General features: G+C 40.7%; 1 protein-coding gene across 1 annotated transcript; it reads right to left on the bottom strand.

Moving 5' to 3' along the window:
- Positions 1–304: 304 nt before the first annotated feature.
- sppl2 (signal peptide peptidase-like 2) lies at positions 305–14,914 on the bottom strand. The gene is made up of 15 exons (XM_083927950.1): positions 14,832–14,914; positions 13,091–13,207; positions 12,314–12,496; positions 12,113–12,202; positions 11,767–11,906; positions 8,920–9,062; positions 7,046–7,142; positions 6,695–6,811; positions 6,059–6,140; positions 5,875–5,949; positions 4,998–5,060; positions 4,771–4,870; positions 4,303–4,380; positions 3,337–3,497; positions 305–2,548 (listed from the first exon to the last, which is right to left on the bottom strand). Exons 1-15 carry the CDS (start codon positions 14,877–14,879, stop codon positions 2,381–2,383), a joined length of 1,662 nt encoding a protein of 553 aa, XP_083784076.1. The 5' UTR covers positions 14,880–14,914; the 3' UTR covers positions 305–2,380.
- Positions 14,915–16,506: the final 1,592 nt, after the last annotated feature.

Raw genomic sequence — 16,506 nt, forward strand, 5'->3', positions numbered from 1 at the left:
AAGAAAACCGAACACTGATACTAAAACGGGAGGTTTATCCAGCGTAGTACCTAAATGTAACACACCGCCTTTGCATTCGTCTCATTTATTCCACTTTGACTAATTAGAATCAAATCAGGTCCAATACTTTAAATAATGAGTTCACTTAATTTCTCGTTAAATGAACAGCATGTGTGGTTTGTTCCAACTACTGCTGTCAGAAAATCTAATATTGTGCAACAAAACCAAACACACCAAATATCAAATACACTGTTTCTTTATTATATGTATTCCTCAACAGAGGCTTTAAAAACCATTTGGGGCCAACAAACTGCTGGTTCTCATGTCCTGGAAAACACTGCTGTTGAATCAGCGAGGGCACACACACCCAGACGACTGCTCTCATTTCACCTCTGACAAATTATGTTTTGACCTCAACTTCTACACAGGAATGTTGAACTTGGTTAATAGGCGTCATAAATGAATGAGAATCAGAAATAGATCTTTACTGGTGTACAGCGTGACGTGACTGCTGGCCTCTGGTGTTTAAGATGAAACCCTCAGGTCAGAAATGGACTTTCAAAACAAAAGCAGGTTGAATATTGGATATATTGAAACCGTGGTTTCCTTTTTTTAACAGTTTGAGTATACATAAACATATACAGACATGAACCAACAACTTCCGTCAGCCCATGAATTAGATTGTGCAAATGTTTCATACAAACTAATCTAGCAACATTGGTAACGTAACCCGTCGGTCGCTCCTCAACTCGTACGTTAAACTGCAGCACATCATCGTTTAGAGTTCACTTCTCATAAAGCAACTTATACACTTGACACATTCTACTTTACCTCCCAACATGGACACAATAAGGCCAAACCAACTCTTAAAACATGAATAACTGCTGGGGGGGGGGGGGGGGGCAGTGGAGGCCAACGTTATAACCGCCGCACCATCACTAATGTATACAAAGTCTGCACTATGGATTATACACTGGTTTTATATAAAGGGTAAAGTCAAAATCATATCATGCAAAACAAAATATACCAAAAGTAAGATAAGAAAACATCAACAAATGCTTCAGTTAAAAATAAAAAAAAAGATCTAATAGCTTTGGCTCAACCAACATAACACCACATGTAAAAGAAACTCTTCTGCCATCACTGCTTTACTTTGTACTGTGACACTGGAGCAGTAATGGAGGGATGGAGACCGCTGTAATGGCTTGTTGTGTATTTGTGTGCTTTTGACTTTTGACTGCTTTCAGGCGTCCTGAGACCTTTTTAAAGCCCGGTCACACCAGAAAGTGGCACAGTGGAACATTTGGTCCTACAGGCTTGGTGACTACTTGCTCACTGTAGCTGGTGAGCTAACCGCTAACACATCAGCCCGACCAAAACATGCTAGCACTAGTCTGTTACAACTGATCGGCTTGATTCTTGATTCTATTATCTATTCTGGGCCGATAAAGGCATTTTGTTCTCAGGATTGCATTTTATTTGATAAAGAATCATCAAAGGGGGGAAATGAGCATTTGATCCAGAATTCAGATTTGTACCGTTGACTCCTGTCTCATGAGTATAGGGTTGAATTTAAAAAGTATTTCCATTATCGATTAATCTGACGATTATCCACTTCTCTTTTAATCAATGAATCAGAAAATATCAAATGTTATTTCTTAGAGTCCAAGCTGATGTATTGTTTTATCCGATATAAGATATTCAGTTGACTTTCACATGTAACACAGAAAAGCTTCAAATCCTCAAAATTGAGAAGCTGGAACCTGTAAATCTTTGGCTTAAAGTGACTAAAATAATGTTTTAGTTATCAAAATAGATAGATTTTCTGTTGATTGACTACTCCACACAACCGTCTGCCTATTTGTGGAGCGTTTCCTACTCCGTCAGAGGGGGTAAATAAAACTGGATGGAGCAGCACCACTAATAAGTTTCAATGGCTCACCAAAGTTTAAAAAATAGCCTATGACCAAATCTACTAATCGCAGTGAAATCCATTGAAATGAACTGATTTTGTTGTAAAATATTGCCATTTTTAACGCTGGTGTGCCTGGGCCTTTAAATCTGTTACAGGCCTCAGCTTAGTGTTGTTAGCATTTAGCATTCAACAGCTTGTATAGCTTCCAGATTTGGCTTTCCATTCCCTTTTAGAGGTGGTACACACTGTTAATAGAAGGTGTTGGAGCTCCTGTGCAGGTTTTATTCTTGGTGTGTCCAATCCTGGCGCCCCGCTGAGTCAGCCGTTCATGAAGCACAGTGCTCCTCTACTCTTCCCTTCACACCAAGTGCAAAAAAAACGTGCTTAAAACGTCCATTAACTGAGACACAATGTAGAACAAACAAAAGATGAAGTGAAATGTAAAATGCCGAACTAGACGTCCTTTCAGTTAGATTTGCTCTCCTCTTCATCTTTCTCAGCTTGGGGCGTTTCCTGAGGCGGGTAATGAGGTGACTCTTCTTCTGTGGTTTGTGGCTCCGGTTTAGTCAAGTGATCCTCTGTCTGCGGCGCTGCAGTTTGTGTACAGTTGATTGGTGCGAGCACTATGGGAGGCTGCAGGGGACAAAAACAGTGTCTACATAAGATGGCTGAATTGTGTGGAGTGGAAAAGTAAAATGTAATGAAAACAGAAGACAGAGTAGCTGTAAATAGGACAAACAAAACAAAGAATACACAGTCATTCCTCTGTCCACAGGTAGATGTGAGGCTAAATGGACTATGCTTTTCATCACATAACCATTAAACTCCAATTTGAGGAGCTTTAATGCTGTCAGGGGCATCCCTGTACGCAGAGATAAAACATCCCAGATATGCATAAAGAAAAAAGGAAGCATCTCAAAGAAAATTCCACAGGAGTGGGTTCAACTAAAACACACAGACAACACATGCTAACTACTTAAGAAATAACATGAGCTAATCTAAGTTAACTACAAGAGTATCCCAGATGTGTGTAATGAAAAACAAACATCTACTCTTTAGGGGAAAAAAACACAGAAAAAAAGGAACCTTAAGTAAAATCAAGATGTTTTAATGGTAGAGTGTAAAGTAGCAAGCTCAGATTGAATACCTGCAGTGACATTCACAGACAGCTGAGCCCTCAGCAGCAGACTAGAGCACACCCACAGTAAAATAAAGGGCAAGGAGCAGCAATGGGAGGGAAGGATGGACAGTAAAACAGAAAGAGGCAGTTGGAACGGATGGAATTATTTAAAGGGGTTACTCAACTTAAATTTCTACTTTACTCTGCATGTTATTTAACACTAGGGTTTTTTTTTTGTTTTCTTTTGTTGATTGTGTTTTTGTTCTTCGGCAGTAGGCGGTCATATCAAACTGGTATTCACCACAAATCCACTTCCAGTCCAGAACTGGGGTAACTCCCTGCGCCACAGCGCTACAGTGAGGCTGGTGAGCAGAGTGCAAGGCACCAGGTAGAGCAAGGCCGGCTGACCCATCTGCATCAAGGCCAGGGCCACGAAGGTGATCAGCAGGCCGATGCCGTACGCTGACAGAGACGGGGGGAGAGAGAGAGAGAGAGCACAGGGTCAACTTTTCCAGTCAACACTCCAGCCAACACTTATGATAATACAAGTTTTCACTCTAGACCCATTCAGAGTTGATTTATGTTCTAGGTGTGGTGATGCGAATTATCTGCCCTAGTCAGTGTATGTGGGTAATAATTCATTAAGTGATAATTACTAGTTTCCTCATCCCGAGCCACATCTTTCTTTTTAAAGTGGATCTCTGAGCTTTTTTTCCTGGAGGAAGAGCTGCCTTTCCTACTAGCTTAGAAGCTCAGTGTGAAATTGGACATTTGTGGGAAAATATGGGACATCAACAAAATGTATTACAAATCTGATAGACTGAAAGTTGTTACCACCAACATATAGGCAAACAATATTACAACAGAAAATGTAAACCATCCAAAGAGCTCATTGAATGTAATATCAGCTTCAGCTAGGTATTGGTCTTCTCTGTTGGCTGTGGTTAAAACGTCGTCCACAGTGATGGGCTAAATTCATTGATGTATACAGAGAACTGGATTACAGCGTTTGAGGCAGAGCTCAGTCCATTCCTATTTTTTAGCTTAAAAAAAGCTAAAAAAGTTCAACTGCCGCATCTAAAAAATACCTGGATGATCGACACTACTTCTACGTTATAAGAGACTTCTGCCGTCCCAGCCGGCTGGTTCTGGTTTAGCGCTGCGCTAACTCAAATGGAGATTAAATGATTTAATCATACTGCTGTTCTCGACTTTCCAAATGTTAGGGGACTCTACAATGTGTCAAGCCCCCTGCCCACATACGTACCAATCGTACAGGCCACAAAGTAGATCCTGGAGGACTGTGTTAAGATGTCAAACCTGTGACAGTACGCCACCAGCAGACCTGCCAGAAAAACAACAAAGATGTGTTGTCATATTCGCGCGTCAGGACAAATTTACAGTTATTTCCCAGTTTTTCCTGCATTTTTCAAAATCTGGTCTTAACACTGGACATTCCCTCATACACCAGATACAAGAGAAAATATTGTGAAGTTAATCATTTGAGAGAACTAAACCATGTAATTATATTGCATTCAATATGCAGCCATAAAAAGTGTGGCTGATGAGTAGGTCTGTGTTTACAAAGCTGGAAACCACATCTATGTTTTCTTGCGAGGAAAGTCTTATTAGGAGGACTGTGGTCATTGCTGGTTAAACCATTTTCTGGCTGTGACTTCAACAAACCCCACATGCTGAGTTTTAAGTTCCTTGTGGTAGGATGACGGTGCATTACCTGGTACTAAGATGTCGCCAAAACCCAGGAGGGAGAAGGGCCGGTCACAAAGAGCCAGGGGAGAGGAGTTTAACCGTGGCACCTTGAGCACCATGGGGAGCTGGAGGAGACAAACATTAGTGTTACTTTCTGCTGCTTCTCCTCTGAGCTGTGAGTGGATGTTTGGACGTGGTGAAGCAAAACCCCACACTCCCAAAGGGAGTTGTGGAATTTGAAAACAAGCTCACCTTTTCATGCGTGGAGGAGTCAGAGGGACCAGCCGCTACCTCCACCATTATACTCTCCCCACTCTGTGGAGAAAAGGCCATGAGTCAGATCACAAGTGGACAGCTCTCAGTGGGTCTGTTCTCACCTGGCAGTACAATGTGTCTCCACGTGACTTTATTTTGTTTACAGGTAGATAGCTCCATTAAAATAGTGCATATTTTAATGAAACATCTTTTTGTTATTGTCCCGATATACACAATAAAGTCTTTAAATAACAAAATAACACAACTTTTATTGTGAAAAATGTATAGGAAATCAAATTTCAGTATCCGTTTTACAGCCGCTCCGGCTCGTCAATAGCAACAGCAGACTACAAAGAGAGAACTTCTGATATATATCTGGAACAATACACCCTACATATTTGTGAAAGAAAACTGCAGGTGAACAAACAACAACACATTGTCGACAGTATGATATCATTCAAAACACAAAAATTCACTCAGTGGTTTCTGAAACATGAGAAATACTTTCAATATAATAATGTTGAAAAAAAAAACTGCCAAAATCACAGAGCTCAGACGTTGTGGACAAAGCCAGTGAATGAGTAGCATACTGTATGTAGTTGTGCTTATAGTTGAGTAAGCTGTCCTTCAAAGTGGAATCTGTTCACAATGCTAAATGAATGCGCTAAAATCTGTCCCAGACCACCTCTGAATGTGGTCTGTTATCCGATCTCAGTGCTTCCTGGGTGCATTCACACCTGTACTGAAGTGTCCACTTGAGACCTCATCACTCAGGGTGATGGAACAGGTCTGAACTGGGTCTCTGACGCACAGTAACGCAGTAACAGAGATCGTAAACACTCCATAGCCTGAAGTGAAAAGAGCGTTGACGTACCTTTGTAAAGAAGGGTGTAATAAATACGAAGAAAACATCGTAGACAAAAAGGACCGACAGTAATAAGGTGCAAGCCTGAAGAGCGGAGACAGAAAAACACATCAGGTGAGTTTAAAACTAATAATCCAAAACATGTATTATTCAAAACTCTATACAGTTTATATTTATGAGAGTGCTGACCCACCTTAAATGTGGGGAGCCTGACTGTTTTGAGCATGTAGAGACAGAAGGCGATCCCCAGGGTGTCCTGTAACACCCACGCCCACCTGGAGGGTACAGAGCGAGTCAGCCGACACCCTCATCACATATAATGAACCTCCAGCATGTTATCACACACACACAGAAAAATGCTACCATTATGTCACATGACACCCAATCTGGGTTGAAAATACCCTTACCTACAGTTGCAGATATCATCCTTTTATTTCATTCAAATGTATTTAAGTGCAGCCTAAATGATATCACTGTTGTCTCTATACTGTATGCTTTTGTGTATTTTAATATTTCTGCCAGGATAGTAAATAATAAAAGACTTTTTATCAGCACATTTACTGGTAAATGTTAATATCAACACATGGATCAGATCACTATTTACAGTAGTTCCTGTATTATAAGTGAGGCGCAGTTGCTCGGACAAAGCAGATGGCAGAGTCTAAACTGAACCTGTACTGTTTCATAAAGACAACTCAAAATGAAAGCAGCGCCACAATACACCTTAAAAAAAAATTAAAAAAAATCAGCCTCAGTTGACTGCAGTGCCTGGTGAGTTTTCGCTGTGCATGTGACTGAATTTGACGCTTGTTTTTCTCTTTGCACTTACTGGTCTTCATTGCGAAACACCATCCAGGTGATGCTCACGCCGATGCAGAAGGCCGACAGCAGCAGCATGCGGATCTGCGGCCTTTTGTGCAAGTATGGCAAGTTGTTTGCTGGGACCCTGTGATCAGAAGACGGTCCACAAATCAAAAAATCTAACCATATTTAAGACATTTAAGAGCCTACAGGGTTTCCTCAGGTTAACCATTCACTTGCAATAAAATGTATAAATAATTAGTAAAGTGGGGAGGTAAATTTGTAGACAAAAACTCACTAAACATATGCAACTGTATGGAGATTCAGAAAGCAAACATGACGTGTTGATGAGAAACCATATTGACGTGAACAGTCTCACCTGCACTTGCAGAAAGGGAGTCTCCTGACGAAAGGCCACAGACAGCTGTGAAGGCCGACAGACGACGCCAGACAGAAGATGGCTATGACCCAAATGGCTAAACGGTGGAGGCAGGCGAGGAGATTAATGCACGTTATCACATGATATCCACTCATATTCTGCTGCGGAAATACACAGTTTTGAGTGTTTTTGCTCTTAGGTAAAGTCGGTCCTTAAACATATGAACAGTGGGATCAGTTTCACCGCTGTGTGACCAGTATTTAATGTGCTGGCTGGGCCACCAAAGACGCCGAGCCAGGTTTTTTTTCAAGTCTATTTATCCGTGAAACGTTCTCACAGCCTTTTAGAGCGCAGCCAGTCTTTAGACTCAAGGGGTTCACACATTCAGGAGTGCGTCAACAGCCTTATAAAGCCGGACACTGAGCAACTCTGCGAGGGGAAGTGAGGATAAAGTATCTGCTGTAGCTTGAAGGGATCTTGAGTTTGAGCTAAATGGAGGAATTATTAGCTCACTTTGTTATCCAAGATTTGTTCAGATGGGCTTTTAACCAGAAATCTGATTCTACATCCTGCTTCTCATCGGCTGAAAACCATATTTATGTACATATGAAGAGCTCTTTTCCAAAACAAGATAAAAGCCAAATTTAAAAAAAATGAGTGTGTCACGCCACTTTGCTGTTTACAGAACCTTTTCACTGCTTCATCAATGTTTCTGCCAAATCGCTATATTTCCTTGTTTAAAATGGTCTCAAGATGCAGTCCTTTCCAGACCGCGACCAGCACCTAACCTATTTTTAGCCTAAATGCGATACGTCCTCTCGACCAATCAGAATTCAGGGAGCGTTCTATGCGATCCAACATGGCGGCGCTGTGAAGCGAAAGAGGTTTTTGTTTCGTCCGTCCGTTCAACATGTTTAGACTGAGCCATAAACCATTTTGACAAGATAAATTGAATATTAACCAAATGTGTGAGTCTGGGTAAAAAATGTAATTTTCCTGAAAACTATTAAAATGGATTTATAGCGTTTTGGAAAAGAGCTCCTCATATATAGGCAGTGAGGACGGGCTTTTTCTCAAGTACCCTACATCTAAGTCAACTGTATTTTAAAGCAGGCGTTGTAGTTACAAAATGAAGCACATTCCCGCAACTGCCTTCCTTCTTACTTTAAATATATTTTAGTATCAAGGCCACTCATAAGGGCAAAAATGAAGGTGCAACTAATTGCTCCAGTTTGAGACAAAAACAGGCCATTTATATAATCAGGTGTCAGAAGATGCATTGATGTCTCAGTCAAGATATTAAAAAAACAAACTATTCTGAGACTGAAGACTTTTCTGTTTCACCGCCTTTCATTAAATAATTTTAACTGCTTCTACTGTATTTTAACTTCTCGTGATCTTTTATTTATTTTCTTGTCATCCAGTATATGGGATTTATATGGGATCTTGTATTTGTTTCTTTCAAATGTTTTTAAATGTTCTGTGTGAAGCACTTTGAATTGCCATGCTGTTGAATTGTTCTATATAAATAAACTTGACTTGAGAGACGCGGTTGAAAGCTCAGAAAAAAACGGCCATTGAGTTGATAGTATTTGTCACACGAGGAAAACATTGCCGACCATATTCTTCACAGTGTGTATCCCAAGCGAACGCCTTATTGAGTCATAGTAGACCACGGGGGGGATACAGCCTGGCGGACAACAAATACTGGTTGAAACTAGTATTTACCTACAGGTCACATAACAGTGGATCTGACCAAAGGGCTTTTTTTTTATTATGACAAAACGTGAACGAGTATCTTTGATCAGCATATTGAGAGTTATATCACGTGCGTTCTGGTCGATGATGTGCGAGTGTCTGTGTCTGTGTCGTACCCAGGCTGTCGTAGAAAAAGTAGAGTAGCACCAGCATGCTGCAGCACATGACCACGAACACGCAGATCATGATGGGGGTGACGTCTACGGTCTCTTCATCCTGCTTCTCCGCGCCGTCGTCCCGCTTGTGCTTCATGTAGCGTCTGGGTAGAGGAGGAGACGCAATTCAGAGGGGGCGTGCTGACCAGAGGAGGGTTTGTTTGGGATGTTCAGAAACCAGAGAGACTGCTGATCATTACCTACACACACACTCATCTGCTCATCTTGTGCCGGATGCCCTATTATGCTACTTTTCAGGCTCATATTTGTATTTTTTGGGTCAGCTACAATAGGTTTACATGCTTCGATCTTTCAAAAACACATATTTCTCATATTGTCCATTGCTGCAGCACCCATGCAGCACCCCCCCCCCCCCCAAAAAAAAGCCCAGTGTGCTCTGATTGGTCGGCTGGTCCGCTCTGCTGTGATTGGTCAACTGTTTATACTGCGTGCCGGGAATTGTTACCCCCTTACCATATACGTTAGCCGCGCAACATGCTAACGTTGGCTGTAACAGGTTAACCTCCAAAATAAACACCAAAACAGCATAAAAGTGGTCGAACTTACAGCGGACAGTTTAAGCCTGTGTGTAGCAGCCTGAACAATAGGGATGTCAGGATTCTTCTACGTAGACAAATTATGGAAATTCGAAGAAATCGCTAGTATTGACCAAAACCCTGGCGTTCAGCTGTGTACAACCGACCCAGACGGTCAGCAGGGCTCACGTCTAAATGCAATACTTCATTATTTGACGCTTTGGTATTATTAAACGTGACTATAAAACACTATAACAACATTTATAAGTCAGAAATGATGGAATAGGTCCTCTTTAAATAAAATAGGCTAATGTAATGCATTAAGCCTGTTGGGTTTGGTCCTTTACTTGTGTTATTAAACAGTATTCACTGACGGTTGGTGACTTGCCAGAGCAGCCAGGATGATCATCCCACCATCCAAAGTCATATTTACCATCATCTGACCGGCTGGCTGGGACTCACATCCTTCCTGAGTTTAAAACCCACGTTCATTTTCCTAAATGTTTTTTTTTGCCACCCATCCTGTGCGTAAGAGACCCTGTCTGACTACTAGCCTCTGTCACCATGGCAACTCTGTCAGGAAGATCTGACTCAGATTGGCTGAGGCCGACGAGTCACTCATACGGCCCTCAGAGAAACAACACCGCCCTTTAGTGGAGTTGCAGACCGCTTGGTTTTGAGACGAACACTCCTCCGAGGAATGACTCAGGTCCACTCAGCCAAACTGTCCCATCTCTGCCCTCCGGCCCCTCACAGCACCACAGCTCAGCTCTTCATGAGTGTGTGGAGCGCTGTGACAACTCCTGCCTGGAACTCGTGTTAACATATTGATGTTACATAGCTCATACTTCTAAAGAAAGACTTTTCATTTCGACTGATATTTAACATAACAATTGGGTATTCATTTAATCTCCATGTGATTTCCCAGATAACGCTCGTCTGCACATTTTTATAGCTTCTGATTTATTATTCCTCTGTCCGGACAGTGAGCCAAGCCCTGATGTCCTTGTTTGACCAATGCTGTCGGTTCTTCTTCAATTTTTTCATTTTTCCGGGTTCTTCAGCGATAATGAGAAATGAGCTGCAGCTGCTGCACCCGTCTCCAGGCCCACGGTGGCCCTGCTTGTTCCGAGGCTAAACAGTGGGCCATATTCACCTGGAAACTGGCGAGTGGCCTTGGCACACTCAAGCTCACCCGCTTTTGGCGCAGTAAGGGAAAGACAACTAATGTAAACAACACCAAGGATGTGGTAGTGACCTTCTCCAGCCGGCAGAAGGAACTGGCTGCGGCATTCATCCCCACTCTTCATGAGAATCTTTGTTTAGGAATATAAGCACACGCTTTGACAACCCGCTTAAATTCTCCTCCAACACTGGAAATTTCCTCAGGAAATGCCAGCAGCAGCAGCTGCTCCTTTGAACCTGGGGCAGGCAGTTTATTTTTGCCGTTGTTGGGCCAAAAATCCATAATAATCTTTTGTCATATTTTGTATTAAAGTAATCTGAGACAATACTAGACTTCTGCACCTGCGTTTGAGCACCCCCCCCCCCCCCCTCTGTCCCCAAAGCTGTTCAACTCCCAACATCCCTGTCCTTCTGCTCACGTGTATCACTTGTGTTACCGTACTACTATACATTCCGCATATAACACTATACATCGGGCACAAATAGTGTTAGAAACTGACTTGAATCACATGCTCGTAGTTCTTTGCCAAGAGAACGGTGACTAATTTTCTCTGGAGATGACTCCTCAGATTAATTAACTTTGATTTAAATTTAGCTGTCAGTGATTAGAGCAGTCGCTCCATGTAAAGAGGCTGAAGGTCCTCGAGGCAGCGGCCGCGGGCTCGACTCTGACCTGCGGCCCTTTGCTGCATGTCTTCCCCCCCTCTCTCTCACCCAATTTCCTGTCTGTCCTATTTAATAAAGGCTTGAAAACTGCCAAAAATAAATAAATTGCATGGTGTAGGCAGGCAGAGGGAAACATTGAGTCTTACAAAACTGTAACAGTGGAAAGTACAAAGTCTGGTTAACCCTTACATGACGTAAACTACTTTTGTACTAAATTCCAGCTTGGAACATTAATTGTTGCCCAGAAAAGAAGTTGATTCTGTTCAGAAAAGCTTGAATTTAATACATCACTGAATTCAATGACTGCACATTATATAGAGTTATTTCTGTATATATTGTCACACTCAAACCCAGCTAAGCATTTTAAAACCATGGAGTGATGACACATTAACTGTCTGTTTTCTCCGTCGTGTCAACTTACTTCTTGCTGTCTCTGCTGCCGGCCCAGTAACCTCCTATAGCAACTGTTCCTACTGCCATCAAAAAGATGATCACCATGTTGTAATCCAACACCGGCTCGTTGGGTGCGTACATGGCGACCAGTCTTCCTTTACCAAAGGTCTGCAGGCGATGGAAACAACATCAAGTCAAGGCTAAAGATTTTGTTAAATCAGTGCATAACATACTTCTCCCTTGTAGATTCTCATTAAGCATATATCATTTTACATTTGGCAAAGATCCATTTTGTATTTTTGCTTGTCTACTACACCGTAACCCAAAGTGAAATACACACACATCTGCCTCTGCTGTCAGCTCTGTCTGCTCACCTTGCTGATGTCCAGCATGTCAGAGTAGCTGAGCAGTGCTACAGGAATGTCAATCTCCTCATACTGAGTCTTGTTCCCTGCTGGTGGTGTCTGTAAATTAAAAACAAAACAAACATGCATTTCTGAAGTGCCCAAATCAATTTCATCTTGACGCACAATGATTACAAACTACAGCTAAGATGCTGTTATGAGCAGGGTTACCAGTCTGTCCTTGCTGACGATCAGCAGGCCCTTGGCGCCGTTGATCTGGGCCAGTCGGACCTTTTCATAGAAAGTGCAGTTGCCTCTCATCACCATGGGGATGCGATTTGGGAAGCCTCCCTCCGGGACGTCGGAGGGCGAGCACAGGACCGATGTTGTCAGGTCATGGATCTGAAGACGAGACTTCAAGACAGAAAGGTTTACGATGTTAACCAAAGCTAGACTGTTAGGTTTCGACACTTGATATAAATTACAAACGAAGCAGCGTTTATTTATCAATTTCTGGATTTAAATGTTCTTTCCAAAGAACAAAGTGCTTTTTTAATCAGTGCAAATGAGCCGGATCTTACCTGTCGCTACAAAGAGACTGCAGTCAACAGAGGTACAGTCTGGTCTTTGATAATGGATGCATGAAATGATCTCGGCATCAAAAAAACCTTGTGCTAAAGACTCGTACAAGACTGGTTTAGGTTGTTTTTTTATAATGCTGTACAATCATATCCAAAAAATAAATCCTTCTAGCATTAATTTCCTCCAGAGTGGCTTCATTGTATTCTGATATCAGTCATGAAGATCTGACAGAGCAGCTGACAGAGTCCTGACAGGCACTGAGTGGAGATCAGATTTCAACATCCCGTGCGCTGCTTCCTGAAAGACTGTATTGATCACCTACATATACGGTTTATATATATGTGGGATCCCCAGGATTTTGTATGTTTTTTTTTAAAAAGTGTCATTAGTATCTTCGCTTACACCTCTCGTTGCTCACAGACTTACTGCCTTATTGAGGTCCTGAGGTAGACGTGCCCACTGGGAGTTGAAGAATATGCAGTAATCTTTTCCTTTGCTCTTGTCCTCGTCACTGAAATGGGCCATGCCGTACTCTCCCACCACCTGTCAACATGACAACAATGTCTGCATCACTTCACGTGTCCATGAGGTGTTTGTAACTTTGATTTTTGGGACTTTTGGAACATTATTTCCAGCCGCACATGAACTGTTGTTGCCGTTTCACCGGCGCTTCTGTAATAAGGTAAAAGTCAAAAGTATTGCTGAAGGAGTATGATATATATATATTTCTAAACACTCTTAACAGCAAAGTGTGACGTGCTGCAATAGAGTAGCTTTTTGTTAACAATGCCAAACTAATGATACTTTTAAGTCAAGGGAACAGTTCTTCTTTTGTCGCTATGTCATTTATTTTCAGCGATACACTTTGATGCAACAGGTAATTTGAGGCAACTTCATTTGAAGGTAGTAACTGCAGTCACTATGTGGATTATCCTCTACAGCACAAAAGTCTGCCTTTTGAAGGAAAACATGAGATTAAACACCTGCAGGATTTTTACCTGAGTAAATTGTGTGGGAAATGTGAAATAATGCATTATTTCAAATTGTGTCATTTTCTGGTTTTGCATCTGTGCAAAGTAGTTGTTGCCCCACCATGTTTTGACTGGGTTTTCAACCTAAAAGGCCCCTGTATACACTGTAAATGAGTAAATAGACTGTAGTATGAGGTGCTGTTGTATTGTAGAATTGAGTCTAGTTTAACCGATATAGATGGGGTTGACAAACACTGAACACCTCTCAATATAACACAATACAGTTCAACAACATCACAAACTACTTCTCTTTATAGTTGCACTGTCGTTATTTGCTGCTCTGTGTGCCCTGAATTGCCCCCCGGGGACAAATAAAGTTTTTTGAATTTGAATTTGAAACTACAGCCTCCAAAATTACCATAAAGTTGAATCAGCATTTCTATAAAACAGTGAACTCTTTAATTGTCACAATATATCTGTTTATTCATCCCATTTTGTGTTTTACTGTCACTTGCCCTTTTTTTTAGTAAATTTGTTGTTTTTTTGCTGTGTACCTACATTGACTATTATTATACTTTGTATCTTGCATCTGTTATTGATGCTTTTGTTATTTGCACTATCCCCTTTTGCTGCTGTAACACTGTAAATATACTCATAAAGGATTATCTTATTTTATATTAGAAAAACTTAATATCAAAGGTGACTTACATGTACAACTTATGTGTTTAATTCCACACAGACCAGAGACGAATGACACCATTACCTTAAGTTATGCTTTAACTCACTGGGCAGCTGGTTTTGATGTTGTATGCAGGGACTTTATAATCAACAGAAATATTTACCCTGCTGACAAAGCTGTTACATTTCAGACGCGTTAGCACAGATTTCTAACGTTATGGATGGTAATTATGTGAGTCACAGTCGTTACTAAAGCGCAGTGTGTCGTAAACCTTATAGTGGTTAAAGTGACGCGGTGAATCAGCACTAATGCTGCTTCGTTAATGTCACGTCGGAGTGAGAGTGATGTGTGTGTTTCCAGGGCCCTCGGTGATCTCCGCAAGCTAACAGTCCTAGCATCCCGGCTACTGGTCACGGAGCACGGCTGGAAAAATCAATGTTTGTGTTCTCCACGTGCCGCACTGCGACGTAAACACACAGAGAAACGGTTTATTAAGTACACACTCGGTCTCTCTCACCTTCTGGATGAGAATAGCGGCCCACATCAGTGTTTCGGGGACCCTCATGATGCCTAGCTTGTTGTTGTTTCCCCCATCAACCAACCAACCGCTCGTCTCGAGCCCCTCGCACTAGCCCCCACCAGCTGTTCCAACAAGACACGCCCATTTTGCCGTTCGGGTTTTTTGATTGGTTGTCAACGTAACGGTGCGAGTGAGCACATCTCTGATTGGTTGAAGTCAAAGTCAGTCAAAGAGAAAAAGGCTTGACCAACCGGTGAACTGAAGTAACTAGATTTAACATTTTAATGTGATTATAAAGCCCACCTTTCAATTAATTTGTTTCTATTTATTTATTAACGTTGTTTTTCTTGTTTTTTTTCAAATACTTACTTTCTTTTTCTAATGTGTATTTACGCGCTCTTTCTTCTTGAATTGACTTATGTTATGTCATCATATGGTGTAATTGTAATGTTCATTGAAAAGAAAAATGACATAATGCCATATATATATATATATATATATATATATATATATATATATACGTTTTTCAAATATAAAATAAGATAATCCTTTATTAGTATATTTACAGTGTTACAGCAGAAAACGAGGATAGTGCCAATAACTAAAGCAGCAATAACAGATGAAAGATACTAAATATAATAATAGTCTATCTAGGTACACAGTAAAAGAAGAAAAACAAATTAACAGTTAAACATAACTAAAAAGAAAGGGGCAAGTAAAACACAAAAAGCGATAAATAAACAGATTTATTGTGATATTAAAGAGACTTATTTCCTAGTATCAGACCACTGTTTCATAGAAATGTTGATATATATATAAATATTTACCTGCATCATATATATATATATATATATATATATCATGTATAAGTATCATGCTGAACTGTTTTAAAAAAACAGTGACGATTTAGATTGAATTAATACAGGCTGGTTGAGCAGTTCATGGTGTAAAAATATTAAGGACAGATTGGATTGACTGATTTCTTATTTCCCATAAAATAAACTTGTTAATATGTCATTTATTCCCAACTGCACAATGAAAGAGCCAAGCAACTAAATCATATTTGATAAGATGTATGTTTGAAATGATACGGATCATACACATTGCTGTATATCCTACCAATGGCTTGAACAACACAAAATATTCAATTATGGTATTTGGGTAATAATTAAAACTGCATATTAATGTAGGTACAGATCGGTTATTTTACATACATGTTTCTTTATTTTATTATGCTACTCACTGATGATTTGGGACATGTTATATATTAACTTAATTAAAAAATCTTCAGTCACCACATGACTTGGACTCTTTAAGTCAGACCTGAGCCAACAAGGCATGGCCTCAATCCTGTATTTGCTCTGTAATGATAGATTACTGGGAAGCATCCAGTATAACTGCTGATCTTCAACTTTTTCAGAACAGCTCTGTGAGCATTGAACTGGTCTATATACGGTATCAGCATCAACGAACCTACTGACCAACATGTCAGAGCCAAATATTGTACTTTTTGCACTACATTTATGTATCTACTCATAGTTACAAGCATAGTTACAAGCCGATTCAGATACATTAAATCAATACATAAATATAAAGTCACTATCACTTTTACAATCTGTAAAATAATGTACATAATAATACATCAATAATTAAAATGCATCCATCAAGCTTC

Source organism: Echiichthys vipera (assembly GCF_963691815.1).
Source record: "Echiichthys vipera genome assembly, chromosome: 15".
In the NCBI taxonomy this organism is placed as follows: Eukaryota; Metazoa; Chordata; class Actinopteri; order Perciformes; family Trachinidae; genus Echiichthys; species Echiichthys vipera.

Coding starts and splice junctions, on each gene's coding strand:
- sppl2 (XM_083927950.1), bottom strand. CDS start 14,879: ATGAGGGTCCCCGAAACACTGATGTGGGCCGCTATTCTCATCCAGAAG. Junction 9,063..11,766: donor GGCAGCAGAGACAGCAAGAA/GTAAGTTGACAC, acceptor TCCTCTACCCAG/ACGCTACATGAAGCACAAGC. Junction 4,381..4,770: donor TGGCGACATCTTAGTACCAG/GTAATGCACCGT, acceptor TTTTTCTGGCAG/GTCTGCTGGTGGCGTACTGT.